We start from the raw sequence: 20,501 nt of genomic DNA, 5'->3' as shown, positions 1-20,501 counted from the left end.
TGAACCCAGGTCTTCCCCCACAGCCCAGGCTAGTGCTCCGACCAATGGACAAGCCTTCCTCGAGACCTCTTAAACTTTGTCAGAAAGTACCAAGCACCCACAGCACCTCCTGCATTGTGCCTTTGCAGCCCCTGAGAACTGGGCCCCTTTAAGGGGGTCACTAGTCGTCCCCTCCCCCCAGCGGCCGCTAGCAAACACAAAGGCTTGTCACTGTGGTGTTTGGAATATTCAGGGGTCGGGGGAGGTTTACCAGAGAATTTGTAACGGGGGCTTTGCTCTGGATTAGCGGGGAGCGTCAGGCCCAGCTCCCGTGTAGGAGAGGCGTGGCTGGGACCCAGCAGGACAGGGTGGAGACTGGGGGACGGGAGGAGCCAGCTCTGCATTTCCAAGCCCCTCTAGAAGAGGGGAGTCTCCCCTCAGCTCCAGGCAGGCTGCCTCCCCGAGGAAACCCAGCCACGGCTTGTGCACAGACAGCCTTGCTGGCAGCATTCCCCACCCCACCTGGGCTGCTGGGGAAGAGACGCAGCCACCCCTCCCACTGCGTCAGAGCCAAGCAGGACCCAGGAGCTTCACGCTGCTGGGGCAAGATCTTTCCCTAGAACGTCCCGCTCGGCTGCTGGGCGTCAGGCAGGGGGACAGAACGGTACCAACCGGGAGCCGAAACACTCAGAGGGAAAGAAGAAAACGGAGGCCCCGAGTTCTCAGGCTGGTTTAATCTGGCTTCGTTCTACACAGCTGCGAGGTCATTTCATTCCCCAAACCTCGGCCCCACAGCAACGCGCCCAAAGCTCCCTGCCAAGGGCAGGAGGGTGAAATGACTTCCAGCTACCCCCACCAGTCTCTGGCCTGCCAGGAAATTACAGCTTCCCTCATGCTCCACCCCAGCTGCCAGTCCGACGCCAGGGGCACCCACCACAGCGAAGGGGGCTGGAGCCCTCAGGCTGGGGAGGGTGAATCTGGGGGTCCTGAGAAGCGAGGGGGAATCCCAGCCAGGAACAGGGAAGCGAGCAGTGTGCAAGCCTCCTTGCCCTACTCCTGACCCCATGCGATTCAGTTCCCAGGGGGGACACCCTCCAGCACCCCCGGTCTCTGGCTGGAGGCAGCCACCCTCCGCCACCTGGATAGGACGCAAGTCTTGGCTGTTTCCATGCAAGGGAAACCTGCAGAATCCAGGGAGATCCAGAGGGATCCGAGACAGGGCGGGCCGAGCATCGAGGGCCTGTTCACCCTGGGAGTGGAGCCGTCTCCTCCAGGACCTGCGCAGCCTCTGGAGCGTCATCCCTCTCCCTAGCTGTGCGACTGGGTGCGCCAGGAACTCGGGCAGCAATGGCCAAGACTGCCCAGCTCTGCCCCCTTGGCCATGCCTCCTCCTCCATCCCTGGGTGGGAAACTCCAACAAGCAGCCCCCTTGAGCGCCGGGGGAGGGGGGACACGCCCAGCACGAGCCAGATATTGGTGGATTGGGGTTGAAAACACATGGGTGAGATGGGACAGTCTCCAGGAGCCAAGCGAAGGGACCTAGGGTCCTGACCTGCAGCCAGATGGACTGAGTGCTCAGCTCCAACCCAAAGGAAAGGGGGAAGCAGTCACGCCAGACTGGCAGGGCTCACACCCCCGAGGGCCCTGGAGGTGCCTAGGCAGCCTGGTTAACTCTTCTCTGGACGGTTCCTGTTCAGCACGGCCCTGGGGGTGAACTCCAGCTTCTCCTTGAGGCTCACCACCTCGGTCAGGTCCTTGCCCGCAATCTCCTGCAGCTTCCTGTCCTCCCGCCGCTCCGAGATGCTCTTCTCCTCCTCGGCCGGCTGCGGGGAGTCACCACGGATGAACCACTCCAGGTGGTAGCCCACCGCCCCCACCACAAAGGCCACAGGGAAGGTGACGTAAGGGGCGTAGGTCCGCACAGTCATCCACAGCAAGGGCCACATGGCGTCGCCAGGAGAGAGCGCCAGATGTGTTCTGGAGAGGGGGGCAGAGTCAGTGTCACAGCTGCATAGACCCACCTCCCTCCTAGCCCCCCACCCAAGGGAGAGTCGCCCCCTTCCTTCCCCGCTCCCCAGACAAACCTCCAAGATCCCAAACCATCGTCATCCCCCACATGACCCACCCTGCACCTCCCTTCACCCCAGGGGAGCCCAAAAATCACCACACACACTTGACTCTGCCCCTTGGCCCAGATACACCCAGCTCCAAAGCCCCAACCCAGAACTCCAGGCAAGTCACCTCCACCCTGGTACCCCCCAGGTGGCTAGATATCTCAGCTACACGTGTCCCCCCCAAACACCCACCTGGGTGGCACTGGTCAAACTTCCACCTGGGGTAGCTCGGCAACTGGGCTGCAGGGTTCCAGGGCAGTTAGGGGGCTGAAACCTCCACGCCAGCAACCTCCCCCCCAATCCTGACAGCTTCTAGGGTGCCTAGGGGAAGGCAAGGGGCAATGAGCCTCTCCCGAGTCTCCTGCTCCCTAAGAGAAAGGGCAGAACAGCATACCCCCCATTCATCTCACAGCCCCCAGGAAACCGCTGCTGGGAGCCTGCCCTGGGCTGTGTGTTATGCTTGGAAATCAAGGTATAAACACGAACTCCAATCCTGATCCCTCCACCCAAGGGGATAACCAAGGCAGCGGCTGGTTAGTCTGGGGCAGGGAGAGGAAAGGAATTTAGTTCTGGCGGCCTCTGGACAGTAATAGGGGCTGTACAGTGCATACACAGCTCTGCCGATGGGGGATGCCCCCCCATCCTGATCCACATCCCCCCACCCGCTATTCCAGCCCCAGGCTCCCCACGCACACAACTCAGCCCCTGCCCCCCGACCCTGATCCACATCCCCCACCTGCTATTCCAGCCCCGGGCTCCCCACGCACACGGCTCAGCCCCTGCCCCCCGACCCTGATCCACATCCCCCACCCGCTTATTAATGGAGATATCCCATCTCCTAGAACTGGAAGGGACCTTGAAAGGTCATCGAGTCCAGCCCCCTGCCTTCACTAGCAGGACCAAGTACTGATTTTTGCCCCAGATCCCTAAGTGGCCCCCTCAAGGATTGAACTCACAACCCTGGGTTTAGCAGGCCAATGCTCAAACCACTGAGCTATCCCTCCCCCCGCTATTCCAGCCCCGGGCTCCCCACGCACACACCTCAGCCCCTGCCCCCCGAACCTGATCCACGTCCCCCCACCCCCAAGCGCTATTCCAGCCCCAGGCTCCCCACGCACACGGCTCAGCCCCTGCCCCCCAACCCTGATCCACGTCCCCCCACCCCCACCCGCTATTCCAGCCCCAGGCTCCCCACGCACACGGCTCAGCCCCTGCCCCCCGACCCTGATCCACGTCCCCCCACCCCCACCCGCTATTCCAGCCCCAGGCTCCCCACGCACACGGCTCAGCCCCTGCCCCCCAACCCTGATCCACGCCCCCCCACCCCCACCCGCTATTCCAGCCCCAGGCTCCCCACGCACACGGCTCAGCCCCTGCCCCCCAACCCTGATCCACGCCCCCCCACCCGCTATTCCAGCCCCGGGCTCCCCACGCACACGGCTCAGCCCCCCCACCCGGGCAGGGTCCCTCTCCCACGCACTCAGCCTTTGCTGAGCAGGGCCCACGAGTCACCCTGAATCCCCGGGGCATGAACACGAGGGCGGAGGCAGTGACCGGGAGGGGAAAGGCGGAAGCCTCGGCCTGCTGCCCCCCCGCCGCAGACAGGGGGGTCCAGGCCGGGTCCAAGCCGGGGTCCAGGCAGCCCCCCCCCCCGGCAGGCGAGCAAAGGCAGCGGGGCTCTGCGCCCCGGACAGCCAGGCCAGAGGACAGCTGCGCCCCTCGATACCCAACCGAGCCCGGCTCTGCCCGCACTAAACCGGCTGCGCCGCCCGGGCCGGGGAGAGGGGCCAGGCCCGCCAGGGAGAGCCCCAAGGCAGCCCCCCGAGACCCCGGGCTCCAAGGAAGGTCGGACCCCGCTGCCGCCCCAGGCGCGGGGCGGACGGGGCGGCCCCAGCCCGGCCCGGCCCGGCCCCTCTCACCTCTCCAGGCGGGCGCCCCTCTCCCCCGGCAGCGGCCGCCCCTCTTCCCCGCCGCTGGCTTCCGGGCCAGGCCGCGCCGCAGCCTCGCGGCCCGATTGGCGGCTGCAGCGCCGCGGAGGCAGGGCCGGGCGCGGGTCCGCCAGGGGCCGGGGCCAGGCGAGACCGGCCCCTGCTGGAGAGCGCGGGGAAGGGCCGGGCTGGGACCGGCCCCCAAACCTCCCTCCCCGCAGGATCCGGCCTGGCTGGGGCTTGATTTCCAGCAGGGCTCCCCCGGGACACCCCATGCCCCCCATGTCACTGCCCTAGGGCAGCCCCCCGGGATCCCTGTTTGCGCTGCAGGAAACTCTGCGGTGTCTGTAAAAGCAGCAAAAAGTCCTGTGGCACCTTATGACTAACAGATGTATTGGAGCATGAGCTTTCGTGGGTGAATGTCCACTTCGTCCGATGCTGCGGTGTCTGTTAGTTCCGACCCGGCTGGACTTTGGGGCTTAGGTGCAAAGAACTCCACTCAGTCAAAATCACGCCCCCCCCCCCTTCCCTCCGAGCCCTCTCAAAACCTGGGGAAGCCCTGGCCCAACCTGGGCTGGGATTCAACACCAGGCCGTGGGCTGGGAGCCAGATTGCAAACAGAGACCTATTGCTCCGAGCCCCTGACCGGGTTGCCAGGCATCTTGATGCTGCTGGAGCCTGGGTGGGGCATCTCTCCCTGGCCCCACCCGCCAGGCACCAGTGCCAGGTTCTGCCTGTGGACATTTCATCCAGGCTCTGCCTTGGGTCCAAACCAGCCACACCGCTTGGGAACAGGGAGGGAGGGAAGGTGGGTATCTGTCTATCCAGGCCAGGCACCGGGGGGATGGCAGAAGGGGATTGTTCCTGCAGGGAGCTGGGATGCGGTGAGACACCCTGGCCAGCTGGCTTGAGGATTCTCCTCCTCATTGCGAGGGCCGGTTCTTAGACTACAGCCAAGGCCGTCTCCAGCGCTGGCACCCCGCCCTTTCACCTCGCTCCCTGTCACTTCGGATGGCTCCTCGTGGTCTAATCATCGAGCCACTCCGACACCCGCCCGGGAGCTGTGTTTGCTGACAAGGGGTGAACCTCGGGGCTACTCAAACAGCCGGTTTGCCCAAGGATGTAGCTCTCTGGTTGAAACCACCCGAACAGCTTGGGAGTGAAGAGCAGGCTGGGCCAAGCCTCTCCGTCCCAACCCACAGCCCCCCCACCCCCAGCGGTTCCAGCCCTGCGTTCCCCAATTCACAGTCCTGCTGCTCCCTCTCAATACAGAGCTCCGCACAGCTCCTGGGGGCTCAGGCAGGAGGCACTCGCTGGAGCTCAACTGGTAAAACTGCTCCCTGCAGACGCTGTCAGGAGCCCCCTTCTAGTCTCAGCCGCGGTACCATTCAGGGCCGAGCCCTCTGCTAATAAAGTCTGTTCCAGTGACCCCTTGCAGCAGACACGGCAAGCCACCTCGCAGCATAGTGAGTTGTGTAGGAGAGATGCACTCAGCTCTGCATCTTCCCCAGCATCCTGACAAGCCACCTCGCTCCTGCCCCCAGAGCAGAGCAGCAAGTTCCCACCGTCATGAGCTGACTCCAGACTCAGCCCTCCCCTTCCCTTAAACCAGACAAGAAAGTGAGACATGGGACACGAAGGGTCAAAGGTGAGACTAGCACCGGCTGGGAGAATGGTGCCAGGCCCAGAGTAATCAAAGAGTCGTCTTTATTACAGTACGGCTAAGTTTGTTACAATAAAAATGAAACCACATGTCACAGTCACTGTACAGTATTGTTTGTCTTACAGAACTTACAAGTGGAAGGGCTTCCTCTTCCAGGCACATTGCTAAGAACTAAAGTGTGGACGGAGGCAGAGAACAGGTGAACCGAGCTGATGGTTGCTTTCCTGGCCAGGATGGTAACAGCAGCGTTCAGAGAGTATTGGATGCTGAGCAAGGAGTCTCCTGGCTTTCCCCTCCCCCAGCTGGGCCAGGGCTCACGCTGTTGGGTATTTTTTTCATGATTCTCTGTTCCAGAATATGCTGGTTGGATTCCCCCCTCCTTCCCTTTAAACATCTATTTTAATGTAGTAACCCGAGACCCTCCCAACTGGACAGGCACATAACAGAGGCCGGGGGAGGTTTTAGCACCACGTCATGGTATGGATCCCATCCAAGGGGGGGAAGTAAAGGCCCCAGGGTGAGTGGTGCATTGCTCTTGGTAGAATTAAGCTTTCCTCCCTCCGCCTGCCCAAGCCAGTATGCTTGTGGAATCTCCCATCTCTCAGTACCTCCTACCTGTCCCAGGTGCTACAGGGAGGTATCCCAGCATGCGCCAGGCAGGATGTCCCCTTGGGCTGAAATTTACTATTGGCGATTATTACAGTGGCGCCTGAGGGACCCAGTCAGGGATCGGGGCCTCCACAGTGCTAGGAGCTGTACGCTCATGAAAAAGACAGTCCCTGCCCTAGAGATCTGGCTGTCTAGGCTGTGGCTGGTGTCTCTGCTCCTTCCCTTGCTGCCCCTTTAGCCACTCTTCTTGGGCTCTTTCCTCCCCTCTTCATGTCTGAATCAGGGCGTCTCCAAGACAGCTGAGTGGGCAGGGAGCAGGAGCTGGTACAATCATGGGGTGGCGAGAAGAGGGGGGTCCCCTTGAAGGGTTTCACAGTGCAGGGGGCTCCCCAGTTGGAAGGAGGGACAATGTGAGAAGGCAGCACTGAGTTTTTAACCTTGAACTTTCAGAGTGGTTGACTTGACAACCCCGTTTTCCCAGGGCAGGACACCAGGCTCAGTGGGTGAACTCTCTGCTCCCCAGCCTTACGGACGTCAGGGCAGGTGGAACAGACTGTGCTTTGGGTGGAAGGAGGGGTCTGCACGGCTGGGAGCAGAATGAGTGAAAAGGAGAGGAAAGACGGCCCATGAGAACCAGCAGGGGGCTCATGGTAACACTTGGACCATCTGATCTCCACATCCCTGGCGAGTACCCACCCTCCAGGGCCCCTCTGTTCATGCCCCATCCTCCTACCGTCTCATCTGAAATCACCCCCCCACCCCCCCCCCATTCTGCACGCTCAGCCTGGCGGAGAAGGTGAGCATGGTGGGTAATATGAGGAGTGTGCAGCACTACCTTTGGCTTGTGTGCAGGTAACGATGCGCGGAGGGGGCCATGGATAGCAGGCTCCCCAGGCACTATTCAGCTACATGCTGTCAGGGGTGATGGCTACGCGCTAAAGTGGGTTCTGAAGAAAGCTACCCTGGCAGCCAGGCCAGGAAGAAGGAGGGCATCTCCTTTACAGCTCCAGGAAAGAGAGGGCACCTCCTCTAATGTAGCATGAGTGTGAGGACATCCCTCATGATACCCGGGAGGACAGGGCACTGCTAATGCCGTACCATGGAGGATGGGATGCCCATGGAGGAGGGGGCTCTTGTAATGCGAATCCCATCTGCCCCTCCCACTCTCACGAGCAGGAACTCAGCCTGGGGAAGGGCAGACCCACATTCATGTCTTCGGTCTGTCTCCAGTGACAGATGGGAGCTTAGGAGTCGTGCCCCTGAGCTCCCTGTGCCTCCATTTCCCCATCCGCTAAGGGGGGCGGCGGTTAGGGAGCCGGTGCACCTGCTGGAGGTTATCCTCACTGAGGTGGTCTGAACAGAGCAGGGTCCCAATCCTCCATTGCCCCAGGGCCCATCTTTTACACCAGTGCAAAGCGGGGGTAGGCGCCACCGAACAGAACGGCCGCGTTTCACGCTCGCTTTGCTGCGAGGTAAAGGACTGCATGAGGCACAGGGTGACAACCAACAGGCCACAAGCCAGAGCCCCGCCACCATGGCAACCTCCAGTTCCACTTGCCCTTGGCTTTGCTTTTCCAAGTCACTTTCCCAGCTGGCGTTAGTGACAGTGACTGACCGGGGAGGGAGCTGCTGTCCCTGGGTGCTATTGGCCAGATAGAGACTGAAGGCTAATGCCTGCTGGCCTGCCCCAGTCCTTACTCAGGCTGAACCTAGTGAGGCCTCCAGGCCTTGGCCCTGCTGGACTCTCTTTGTGGCCTAGCCCGGCTGCCAGCAGCAAGGGCCGCTGCCCTGCTCGCTAGGGCACCATGCTGCGAAGGAGGGGCCCTGTCTTGGCATCTGTGAGCCCAGATGGGTCCCCGGGATGGGAGCAGCAGGTGACACCAAAAGCTGCTCCTCAGCAGAGGACAGCGTGGGCTGCACCACTGGGTGGCAGGAGCCAAATGGAGGCTTTGGCAAAGCCAGAGGGCTTGGGTAGCCCCCCCAGGGCAGCTGCGGGGCAGGGAGAGGGGCTGAGGAGCGTTTGTGATGGAGGGAGAAGGACGAAAAAGCGGTGGGCCTGGCTGGCATGGGCGTGGCTCGCTCCTGAGTGCCTACCGCGCCGGTTGGTTTGCATTGTCGGGGAAGGGCTTCTTTACGGGGCTGGGCAGCCAGGGCCGGCATGGCCAGCCCCATCGCAGCCCGGCCAGCCCCATTGCACCCCGGCCGGAATAAATCCTCCCAGTCCAATGCTCAAGGGGCCGCACAGCAAGCGCAGTGTCACTTTTGCCCTGGCTGCTATTGCACAGGCGTTCTCCAGCTTTTCCGTACCAGAACCCACTCCCACCTGGCTGAGACCCCCACCCCATTCAGCACCAGGGGTTTGTGACCCTTGGGTTGAGAAGCCCCGAAACAGAGGCTCTGGGATCATCATACAGAACAGACGTGGCACATAACAACGAACCCGCATTTCACCCCACAGGCAGCCCCCGAGGCCCCCCCCCCGACATTCAGACAGGCCAGCTCTGTCCACAGAAACGTCGACCCCAAGTACCCTCACCTGCTGGAGCCCCATCTGTGCGGTTGACAGCTCCAAGGGTTTTCTCACCTTCCTTAACAATAGTAAATACAACACAAGGAGCCGGCACAGCAACACCCCGGAGACACAACAGCAGATTCTTCTTCCTCCTAAGGCAAGATGGCTTGTCAATGGCATGTTCGCCATTCCCTGCCGTCTCCGCTGGCCTGGCCCCTGGGGACAGCTGTGTCTTTAAACCAGATGCAGATGGGTCAGAACCAGTGCCCTGCACTTGGCTCGGGGCCAATACCCTGCATGGTGGATTGGTCACTTGAAAGGCCAGGCTTATTTCTATGCCCCGTCTAACGGGAGGGGGGAAAGCAGCCAGGGAAACCCAACCCAAAAACCAACCCCAAAGACCTTAGCTTCTGCCAGCCCTTGCCATTGCCAGACAGAATCCAAACGCTTGCTCCCCCACCCCCCAACCTCCCCCTCGAATTCCACTCCCTGGATCATCTAGTCAGACCAGCAGCTGGTGGGGAAATCAAAGAGGGATGGAAAATAAAGTGACCAGTCAAGTTTTGACCTTCTCCTGGCCTCCCGTGACGAGCGGACGCACCCCAGCGCAGGCCCAGGATTCTCGCTTGCAGGAAGGGAAAGAAAGAGAGAAAGAAAGAAGAGAAATCATAGCATATTCTTACTGACGATGTACGTGTAGGGAAAGCAGGGGCTGGTTTTGCTGCTGTCATGGATTTCCTGATGATCTGATCCCAGTCTCACCAGCAGGAACACAGCTGTGGTCATGTGTAGTTTTTGTTTTATTCCTTCGATTATATGTATATATGTATATAGGTCTATGACCATGGATTCCCCGAGGTGCCCAAGCGAGAGGCAGGGATGGGACCGAACTGTGGTCGGGGTGCTTGGAGGGACTGCCCCTGGTGCCTGCCATGGCCCGAAGCCTCATGCCAGCAAGGGAAGCTGGCCCGCCGGGCGGCTGGGAATGGTGACTTTGGCAGGAGCTCAGTGGCGCTTCCCCCCGCAAGATGCTTTGTTTGCATTGAATTGAGGAAATGGGAGAAGTTAAAGGTGGCACGACCATGGGGGGAGGACACATAGAGGTGCAGGGGAGGGCCTGCCTGCCCCCCCCCATCAGCTGAGCTGGGGGGGCTCCTCCCTCTCCAGTATAAGGGGGAAAGCGGGAGAAGGGGGGGCGTGAGGATAGGAGAGGGGGACACAAAGGGGAGGGGGGCTGCAAGGAGCAAGGTACAAAGAGCTCTGAAAGGAGGGTACAGGAGGCCACCAGGGAGTGTGCAGGGAAGGGGACAGGAAGGAGCTGCAAGAAGGAGGGGAGATGGGGGGCAGAAAAGGCTTCAGGGCAGACAGGGGGCTTGGGGAGAGGCCAGGGCAGTGGGGAAAGGCCAGGAAGGGGCTCGTGGGCAGGCAGGGCTGGGAAGAGCCCTGCCCCACGGGGAGGGGCATGAGGGCAGGACAGAACCAGGCTCGTGTTCATTCACCGTCGGATCCATGAATCGTAGACGATAAAAAGTCGAGAAGCTGTGAGTGGGCCGAGAGCTGCCCCGGGGGGTCCCTGCGGCTCGGGCCCTGGCCATCACAGTGAGCTATGTACTCTCTCTGTACAGTGCGGTAGAAAAGCCAGGGCTCCGTTCACAGCCTGGTCTGGGCCTCGGGGATGTAGATCTCGATACTGTCTGCGCTCTCGGTGGCTGAGTTCTGGCGGAAGGAGGCAGCTCTCTTGGCCGCCAGGAGCCTTTTCCTGGCTTCCTGCCTCTGCCGGTCAACGGAGTCCAGGGAGCGCTCCTTCACCGGGTGCACCTTGGAGCGCGGCGGCTTCTTTGGTATCGGGGGAGGGACCTTCTTCTCTTCCTGCGCAGACAGACAGACAGACAGACAGAGCAGGGCTTAGAGGGGGTTCCAGGAGGCGCTGGTCGTGCCGTGTTAGACAGCGTGTGGCTGTGGCTGCATGTGACGGGTGCGCACATGTGTGTGTGTGTTCATCGGGGGGGTGGATGTATGCACAGCTGTATGATTGTGTGTGAGACCATGCAAGGGTGCGCACAGTGGGCGTGCACATTCATGTGTGTGCACGTGTCTGTGTAGGCACATCCAAATGTGTATGTGTTTGTGCATCTGTGTGCACATATTCCTATGTGTGTACATCTGTCTGTGTGTGAGACCATGCAAGAGAAGACACATTTGAGTGGGTGCCTGTCTATGCACTCTCATACCCGCAAGAATCCGTACGTGTATGTGCAGCTATAAACAGATGTGTGCTTGCACATCCGTATGCAGCTGTGCACATCTGCGTTCGTGCGTGCATCCCAGTGTTTGTGCATACTTCTGCATCCATATCAGAGTGCATGTGTCGGTGAGTGTATACCCCCAGCTGTGTACCTATCTCTATACAGAAGAAATGGGTCAAATTCAGTGCTGACTGACGCTCCGTTCAATTCCACCAGTCCCTGGGGCTGAATGCAGTCCCTGGGGTTGAAAGTCAGCACAGGATCTAGCCCAGGGCCTGCACACATGCTTCTTGTGCGCTGCGTTCACACAAGGCAAACAAGGGCTGCATCTTCTGCCTGTGACACAGGTTGGTGATTGTGCTTGACCTTGGGAACATTCCACCAGGGTTTGAATCAGTGTGATGGATGGCAGGGCTGCCAGGAGGTGATTGGACTGGAATTGCTTTGGTTTGTCCTATGCTGTGCGTGTGTGCACAGAGTATATCTGTACCTTTGAAGATAACATCAAACAGAGGACACGCCGTAGCTGTACGTGAAAAACACAGGAGAGAAAAAGGCTCTATTTGTTTGGGTTGTTTTTTTTTAAGTGGTAACTAAAGATGCCTGTTGATTTTGCCTGGCACAGATCAGCAGCACCAACTCAGGAGCAGAAGTGTGCATGGAAAAAGAAGAAGGTAGCTGTGATCATAGATCTCTCATCTCCCCGACTTTTTCCTCAGGAAGTCCCTGAGACACAAGCCAGGACGGCACATGCATAGCAGCGACTTCTAGCTGAGCTCAGCTGAGCTCCCAGTGGCTCTGCCCAGGGGGAGACTACTTTTAGCTCACTTACACTATGTCTACACTTACAGCGGTGTGCAGAGTACAGGCACTACATGTGTCACTGCACACCGCAGGGAAAGGCACCGGCAGCAGGGAGGCAGCGGAACACTAAGTGCTAAAATTAGCAGTGTAGACGTGCGAGGCACTGCTTGGGCATGTAGCGAGCCGGACAGGGTATAGACCCTGGGGGTTCGGGTGTGTGGGGCACTCTGCTCTGCTCACCTAAGCTGTGCCTCACTGTCTACACTGCTGTTTACACCCCTGCTAGCTGGGCGCGCAGTATCTGCGCTCTCCACCTACCCTGAGCGGAGTCGCTCCCCCTGGGTCACAAAAGGCTCCCATCTGCAGGCAGGGGTCAGGACAGAAGGGCCAGGGCTTTGCTAACTGGTCCTGGCCGCGCTCCCACCAGCTCGCCCCTCTCTGTCCCTCTGCTGCAGTAGCCCGGTCCTGGTCACCCCCCACCCCAGCCCCACGAACCAATGAAAGGGGAAGAAGAAGTTAATCTCTACTGAGATGTGCAATGGGGCCCAAGGTTCATCTGTTTCCTGGCCTGCCCCTTCTCCCCACAAGAGGGGGCTGAGGACAGCATCAGGGATGCAATGCAAGGAGAGAAGGATCTACACTCCGTAATCCACACACACACTGGAGATGCCAAGGACCATAGCTTTCTCCTGGAGCTGGGAACAGCTGGAGTGCCTCAAGACAGAGTGCTCCCTTTCAGCGCTTCACTGGTTCCAGCCAGACCCATTTCTACTCCTCTTTCTCTCCATTCTTTTTGCGTGATGGTGCTCGAATGCTATGGGGAACATACTCGATAGACACAATAGATACGATTATGTCCCCTCCCCCTCTCCCCCAACAAATCCTCTGCTCTTCTGCCAAGCCACGAATACACCCGCTAACAATGCCCCACATGTAACAACCTAAGAGCTGTCATACTGAGTCAGACTATGGTCCACCTTGCCCAGTAGCCAGTCCCCAACAGTGGCCCACACCAGAGCTTCAGGAGGAGTGTACAAAACATGGCAATTATGGAGTGATCCACCCCTGGCTTCTGGCAGTCAGAGGTGTAGGTTCATCCAAAGTATGGGGTTGTATCCCTGACCATCTTGGCTAAGAGCCACTGATGGACTGGTCCTCCATGAACTTACCCAGTTCTTTTTTTAATCTACTTATATTTTTGGCCTTCACAACATCCCCTGGCAATGAGTTCCACAGGTTAGTTGTGCGTTGTGTGAAAAAGTACTTCCTTACGTTTGTTTTAAACCTGCTGCCTCTTAATTTCATCGAGTAATCCCAGATTTTTGTATTGTGTGAAAGGGTTAAACACTTCTCTACTCACTTTTTACACTCCGTTCATGATTTTATAGACCTCTAGCATATCCCACCTTAGTCATCTCTTTTCTAAGCTGAAGGACCCTAATCTTTTTGGTCTCTCCTCGTAAGGAACAACAGAGGGTCCTGTGGCACCTTTAAGACTAACAGAAGTATTGGAGCATAAGCTTTCGTGCCACAGGACCCTCTGTTGCTTTTTACAGATTCAGACTAACATGGCTACCCCTCTGTTCCTCGTAAGGAAGCCATTTCACATCCTTGATCATCTTTGTTGCCCTTCTCTGAACCTTTTCCGGTTCCACTATCTGCTTTTTGCAATGGGGCGACCAGAACTGGACACCATATTCAAGGGCTGAGTGCACCATGGATTCACATAGTAACATTATGGCATATGCTGTCTTTGTTCTCCTGCAGGAGGCCAATAAAAGCTGACTTTGTGCATTGTGAAGTGGGAGCTACCCCACCCCTGCACCCTAGCTGCAGCCCCCCTCTCCCCCTTCTCAGCCAATTGGCACTCACGGTCTGATCCCCCTACCTTGGGCTCGATGAGTTTCCATCCGTTGGCCTTGAGCTGCTGAAGCTCCGCGAACTTCAAGCTGACGTCCTCGATGGACAGCTGCAGGAGGTCCCAGAATCCAGCCAGGTCTTGGAAGGTGGGCATGGGGAACGCATTAGGGTCCTTCCGAAGGGGGAGAAGACAAGGCGGGTTAGCTCCTTACATACCATGGGGTGCAGAGGACTCCAGGTCTTCCATCACTTCCCTGCTCAAGCTGATGAGGAGCAGAGTTGGGCTGTCTGGGCCTTAATGGATTAAAAGGGCCATTTATTCCCTATAGCACCTTGGACGCAGCCTTAAGAGGGTCGGGGTGAGCCTCCAACCCTTCGGGTAGCACCTCCAAATGGAACCATCGCCAGCTGTGCAGAGTGTCATGTACCCGCTTCAGACCCCCGGGGACCTGCTGCCGCCTCAGCCCAGTTGCCCGTCGGACAGAACACATCCCTGGGAAACCCATAAGGAAGGAGAAGGCGCTCACCATGTTCTGCTGGCAGAGTCGGAAAAACTGTTGCACCTTCTGGGACATCAAGAGCTGGGTGCTGCCCACGGCGCTCCGGATCTTCTCCAAAACTGGTAAGGCACACAGAGAATGGGTGAGGAATTTGCTAATGACATGCGGCTTGATTACCTCCCCCCAATCCCCTCCCAGCTTCAGGGATGCACCATTACGAGCCCTGGAGAGTATTTCTTGCCACTAAGCCCAGCCTCCTTAACCTTTTGTGAGCCAGATGGCAGCATGTGCAGGGCAACCACTGGCTCAGGTTCCAAAGGGATACACCCATTACTCAACACACGTCTGGGACACTGTGCTATTTGGGGGATAGCCCAGGCTGGGGGATGCTGAGCAAGACTCCAGCTCCCGCAGCCCTAGGGGAATCCTGGGGTGCCCTGCACCCCCCTTCCAGTCTCACAGCCCCATCTGGACTCACTCTCCTCCGGCAGGTCATAGTCCTCAGCCTCCCGCTCCATCTGCTGGCACCAGCCTTCCATCTTCTCCACCTCAGCCTGCAGTAGCTTAATGAACCACTCCCCGTCCCGGTGGCAGGGAGAGGCCCTGCCAGAGTCGGGGAGGCTGCGGGAGCCCCTGTCGATCCAGGAGTCCCGCCGGGGCACCTCCACGGTGTCATACTGCATCTGGTAGTCCTCCCGGTAGGCCCACTGGCCCTGCGTGTGCACCGTCTTGAACACCGAGTACTGCCGGCTGGACGCATCTGGCTCTGAGGAGTGCCGGTGGAAGGGCCGCCCGAACTGCAAGGCCTTGTCCTCTGTGGCCACCGACAGGCCCGTGAAGCCTTCCAGCTCCAGGTCTGCCTGCACGCCGGCCGTCACGCTGTTTGAGCGCTTGAACCGGGCCCTCCTGGGGACAGGGAGATAAAGGGGTTATGGGGACGGACTCATCTTCCCACAGCAGGGGGAGCAGGAGCATTGCAAAGCATTCAAACCACAGCAGGGGGGCATCGGCACAGCTGCAGGGGCTCCAGGACTGGGATAATGCGGAGCTGTGGGTCGGGATTGAGGAGCAGCAGCAGCAAAGCTGGGGGGCTGGAATAATGGGGAGCTGTGGGTCAGGATCGAAGGGCATCGGCAGAGCTGCAGGGGCTCCAGGACTGGGATAACAGGGGGCTGCGGGTCAGGATCGAAGGGCATCGGCAGAGCTGCAGGGGCTCCAGGACTGGGATAACGGGGAGCTGTGGGTCAGGATCGAAGGGCATCGGCAGAGCTGTGTGTGGGAGCCTGGAGCTGGAGTAGTGGGGGGGGAGGGTCTAAGGGCCCTAGTTCGGAGCTCACTGACTGTAAACCCCATGCATTGGGACTGCGCTGCCCCTCTGCAGTGTGACCCTACACCTCCCCACCCTGCCCAGCCGGGACACCGCTCCCCTTGCAAGAGCAGAGCGAGGGGCCATGCTGGTTCCCATTCTGGGGAAGCTGTGCTGGGAGGCTCACAAGCTGTTGAGCTCCTGGCTGTCCGTGGGGACAGCCCGCTAACAGCCGCTTCCTCCTGTTCCCTCATTTCAATGCCTTCTCTCCTGCTTGCGCGCGCTAGTCTGTTTCTATGGTAACAGGCCCTGGATGGATGCTGAAGGACGGGGAGAGGAACACGCGCTCAGGCCCCTTGTTAAGCAAAGAGCAGGAACATTGTCAAGTTCCCCTCAGATGCCTCGTCCTCAGTGACTCGGCCGTGGGCGGGAAGGAGTGGGGAGGCAGGGAGGGTGAACAAGCAGGTCCAGAATAGCCCAGCCTCTGAGGCGCTGTCTCTCTGAGAGGAGGGGCTTGGGTCAGAGCTGGACAAGCCCCCGTGGGCCACGTGAAGGGCCCCTTTGGCGGCCATCTCTGGGGGTCTCAACTGGATTCCACTTGGCATCTCAGCTTCTTCAGCTGAGTCACAGCTACTTTCACATCACAGCCATGCCTCATACTCAGCCTTGCTCAGCCCCAGGTCCAGGTACTGATGGCCTCTGATGGATCAGAACCGGGGTCCTCTATGACAGGCAGATCCAAAACCCCAGAACTGAACCTCAGATCTGGATCAGAACCACGGGCAGATCAGCAGCTGCTGATCTGCAGGCACAACACATCTCATAGGGATCAATCCCAGAGTCACTGCTCACACCTGCAGCAAGAGGGAATCCAGACAGCTGCAAATCCCTCAGTCCCAGCCCAGCGTGTAGGTTAACACATGCTTTGCGGCTGGTGTTCTGGCATACCAATCAGGGCCCCAGGGTAACAAACGTGCTGATAAGAAAGCGAGCCGCTCAGGAGGGGGCCGTAACAGGGTACCAGAGCCTCTGGCCTCTTGGGTGCAGATGTGAATCTATTAGGAGTGAGCAAAAGTTGTGATGACTTGCTGACCTGTGTGACGTGAGTTTGCTGGGCCTCCATCCAATTTGCAGCGGACAAGTGCCCACAGCACAACCTCCCTGCTCATCACAATCAGCACCTTCTTTGACAGCTGACCGACCAAGCAGCTTAATGGTCCAGAGACTGACCTACCTACCTACCCATCCCTAGAATGACATCAGGTCAGGGATGAGGCATATTGCTCAGGGAAGCTTGCCCGGCTGCTGCCTGCATTGCCCATTGATTTATGAGCTAGCGAGGAAACACAGCTGTACTTAGCAGTCAGCACAAGAAACTGCCGAGCTCTTGGGACGCTCCGGAGAAGAGGCGCACGTTAGCAATGTTTAGTTTGGGGGAGGCATTGTGTGAAAACAATCCAGCCGGCACGGCGGCTGCGCTAAGCCCTGCTCCTGGAGGGATGGAGCGATAAAAGCTGCATTTAACCAGCCGTACCTTTTGTCTTCCTCCACTTGCACCCCGATGGAGTGGAATTCCCTCTGGCTCCTGCTTTCTGTGTCAGAATCAGATATAGTCTCAACCTGCGGTGGTGATCAGAGGGAGAGCATGTCGGGGAAGAATCGCTGCTCAGCCTCGGGCGCAATAGACTCATGCGTTTTAATTTCCGTCAGCGGATGCAGTGCCGCAGCAGTGGGAAAGCCAGAGAAACAAAAGCGCTGACGAAAGCAATGGCCAGGCAGCTCCAGGAGCTTCCAGCACGGAGATGAAGGGCCATGGAGACTGGAGTCTCCTCTCACCCTGTTGGTCAAAGATGAGGTACGGCGGGGGGCCGTGGCAGGAAGGAACCTTGTGCTGCCACTGCCTGTTGGCCAGACCATTTCATGCAGACATGATGCCGCTTGCAACAGGTCTTGGCAATGGCTGCAAAGCCAGGTCGTGGTGGTGAGACCTTGGTCTGGAGCAGCCCAAGATTCACTGAGGGTAAGAGACGGGATGGCTGAATGGAAGGCAAGCCACCATGCATTGGAACCCTGCACAGAGCCCCACTTGCCAAGCCTGGAAGTGCCAGTGCTGGGGTCCCCAGGAAGCCCTGAGTCATAGGGCTACCGTTCAGCATTGGCAGCTGGATCCAGATGGGCTTAGGCCCAGGTTCAACAGTGGGAGGCTCCGGGGAGCCAGGGGCGAGCGACACTTACCTGAACTCCGATGGACGGGCGCCATTTCCTCTGCCGTGCCAGGCTCCTCAGCTCTTCCCGGCCCGGGATGGCCTTGATGATGAGTGTGGACGGCTTGGGAGAGCCCCGGGGCTGGACGGGAGGCAGATCCAAGGAGATGGCTGTCACCTTGGAGTTCTCCAAGCTCTCCGTGGAGTTGCAGCGAGCCGCGGCGTCTTTGGACCACGAGGGGCTCCGGGCGACCTCGCTGGGGAGGTAGCTCTCATGGGTGGATTCAGTGCTGCTCTGTGCCGTGACTGAGATCAAGGGCTTGGCTTTGATTCCTGGAGGGAGGGGAGGCGGCGCTTTTCTGTAACTGAAGGCTGTTGTGGGAGAGGCACACGAAAAAAAGTCACGTGAGAAAGAGACACGTTCTCATTTCCGGACGCGAACACCGGCCAATCCCGCCTCTTCCTCCGGCTTCCCCATGGTGTGCCAGGCCTAGCAGTCAGATCCTCAGCTACTGGAGTCAGGCCCGTTTACACCAGCCGAGGAATTGGCCCTACGTTGCCGCACCACCAAAGGTTGCACACCCCACACGCCCTGCCAGTTAACCGTGAGCTTGTGGCGAGGGGCATAAAAGTTTCGTTTGCTTTTGGACTGGCTGCTTGGCCAATTCGTCCACTAAAGCCAAAGGGACCAGACGACCCTCCAATGAGAGGGAAGATCAGTGCACTCTTGTGCTGCACACGTCATGAGGCAGGCAGGCAGACGGAAAAAGGGAGAGAGAAACGAGAGAAGGAGAAAAACAGAAAGACAGGAAGAGAGGAGGAGAAACCCGAAATAAATGCAGAGAGGAAGGTGGAGACCAGGCAGGAGGATTGACGGACAGACAGACAGATAGGGGTGTTGGCTGGCTGGAGCGACATGTGCCAGCCACATGAGATGCCACCTCAGTGAAGCTGATGTTTCCAGCCGGCCAGAGAGCTGCCTGGGGGCTGGCAGTACCCGCAGCCTCACGGCGGGTGAGCCCACGGGCAACTTAGCCCGGCCCTTGGAGGGCATCCCAGAAAGCCGTTCAAGATGGCGGCAAAGTGCGGCAGTGGGACGCTGGAGTGGTGAGCCCACTGCGTGCCATCTATGGGAAGGGGAAGGTAGGTGGGCAGGTCCCTCTATGGGGAGGGGTTGGCAGGGGGGTGCCTATGTGGGAATGGGAGGGGTTTGGTGTGAGGGGTCCCCCTGTGGGAAGGGGTTGAAGGGGATTCCTCATGGGAAGGGGGGGTTGGTGTGGGCGTCCCTCTGTGGGAAGAGGGAGGGGCTGGCAGGAGGTCCCTCTGTGGGAAGGGGGAGAAGCTGGTCCGGGGGGGTCCCTCTGTGGGAAGGGGCTGGGGTGGGTGTGAGGTCCCTCTGGGTCCCGGCAGGATTGCCCAACCCGCCGTCCCTGTACGAGTGAAGGGCCCCTGGGAGCAGCGCTGTGGGGCAGGGGCAGAGACTCACAGGTGCTGGGCTTCAGGATGCTGCTGGTGATGGCTGGCCTGGGGGGGACGGACATGGAGAAGAGCGAGAGGCAGTCGTCGTCCTGGGAGCAGCCCGCCTGGATGGCCCGCAGGTAGCTGTGGCTCCGCATGCGGAAGCAGCCAGGCAGGTCCAGGGCCTCCACGGCCTGGGACTCCACCTCGCCAAAGACGGACTCGCAGACCGCCTCAAACTGGTGGTTCAGCTCCTCGTTGATCTGAGGGAAGAGTGGGGCAGATGAGGGGCCTTGGCAGCTCTGACGGGGTCCAGCGCCCCCGCCCCCAGCGCCATCCTCCATGGAGATACCAGAGGGACTACAGGGAACGACTCGCTCTGGCCCCCGCTGGCGGCTCCAGGGCTAGAGGTGATACTGATATGGCCAGCACAGTGAGGGCCCTGCATCCACCCCTCCCTAGTCACCCAGACCCTTTGTCTCCAGCCAGCGGGGGACCCTGGGGCTTCACCAGGCAGAGCAATGCAGAGCCAGCCGCCCTCACCCTGCCCCCTACGGAGCTCCCCCTGAGGGGCAAGATGGGCACTCGCTCTCCACACCCCCAGCAATCCCTGGCCTCTGCTGAGCCTGCCAGTCAGCGTGGCACACGCTGGCTTTGCTGAGGCGGATGCCTGTCCACTGGGAAGTCGACCGAGACCCACCAAACTCATTGCACACAGGCTGCCAAGATGCCAATTGTTCCCGTCCCCCTGGCTGGATTTGACCCAGCGACCTAGAGAGGAAAGTCTGCCAGTCCCATTGCCAAGCTCCCGCCCACTGCCAGGGCCTCTGCCCTCTGCTGCAGCTCTTGAGCCCTGGTACCAGGCAGCTACCTCCTCTGGGGCATGAGAATCTGCCATGAGGGAAAGGTCCGACTGATTGTGCCAGGCTTTATTTCAGTGCAGGTGCTGCCTGGAGCCCAGCTGTGACCCACTGAGGGGGGGTGACTCCCAGTCAAGGTTTCCATCCATTGCAGCATGTCCCTGGAGCACCTAGAAGGTCTCTCTACCTCTGCTCTTGACAGAGAGCAGGCAGACATCATTGCCCACATCCTGGTGCTGGGCCCAGGAGTTAGCACAGTGACTGCAGAGGGCCCTGGTGTTTGCTGGGGAAACGCGGCACTGAGACAGTCACCCAAAATTCAAACCCATTTCTGAGGGGAGGCGAAGTCTGTCCGGGCAGCACTGGGAGAAGCAGCACTGGGATTATGGGAGAGACAAGCTCTTCCCTAGATGTTACCAGCCAGGCCTGGCACAACCAAGAGGTTCAGACCTCAGAGT

General features: G+C 59.4%; 2 protein-coding genes across 3 annotated transcripts in view; both read right to left on the bottom strand.

Moving 5' to 3' along the window:
* Positions 1–692: 692 nt before the first annotated feature.
* SMIM12 (small integral membrane protein 12) lies at positions 693–4,048 on the bottom strand. 2 transcript variants are annotated; one of them, XM_065421700.1, is made up of 2 exons: positions 4,013–4,048; positions 693–1,956 (listed from the first exon to the last, which is right to left on the bottom strand). In XM_065421700.1, exon 2 carries the CDS (start codon positions 1,923–1,925, stop codon positions 1,647–1,649), a length of 279 nt encoding a protein of 92 aa, XP_065277772.1. In that variant the 5' UTR covers positions 1,926–1,956; positions 4,013–4,048; the 3' UTR covers positions 693–1,646. The 2 variants fall into 2 exon arrangements, with proteins under 2 accessions (XP_065277772.1, XP_065277773.1); XM_065421701.1 differs by lacking the exon at positions 4,013–4,048 and adding an exon at positions 2,286–2,365.
* A 6,407-nt stretch (positions 4,049–10,455) lies between these two features.
* Positions 10,456–20,501, bottom strand: part of DLGAP3 (DLG associated protein 3) — a 29,897-nt gene continuing 19,851 nt past the window's right edge. The window contains exons 4-10 of the mRNA XM_065421672.1: positions 19,212–19,446; positions 17,757–18,097; positions 17,056–17,141; positions 14,694–15,121; positions 14,243–14,334; positions 13,744–13,887; positions 10,456–10,674 (exon numbers count right to left, since the gene is read on the bottom strand). Of these exons, the coding sequence (XP_065277744.1) occupies positions 10,456–10,674; positions 13,744–13,887; positions 14,243–14,334; positions 14,694–15,121; positions 17,056–17,141; positions 17,757–18,097; positions 19,212–19,446 (1,545 nt within the window). The remainder of the gene's footprint in view (positions 10,675–13,743; positions 13,888–14,242; positions 14,335–14,693; positions 15,122–17,055; positions 17,142–17,756; positions 18,098–19,211; positions 19,447–20,501) is intronic.

This window comes from Emys orbicularis, chromosome 23, assembly GCF_028017835.1.
Source record: "Emys orbicularis isolate rEmyOrb1 chromosome 23, rEmyOrb1.hap1, whole genome shotgun sequence".
In the NCBI taxonomy this organism is placed as follows: Eukaryota; Metazoa; Chordata; order Testudines; family Emydidae; genus Emys; species Emys orbicularis.
This window is presented reverse-complemented; position numbering and strand designations above follow the sequence as displayed.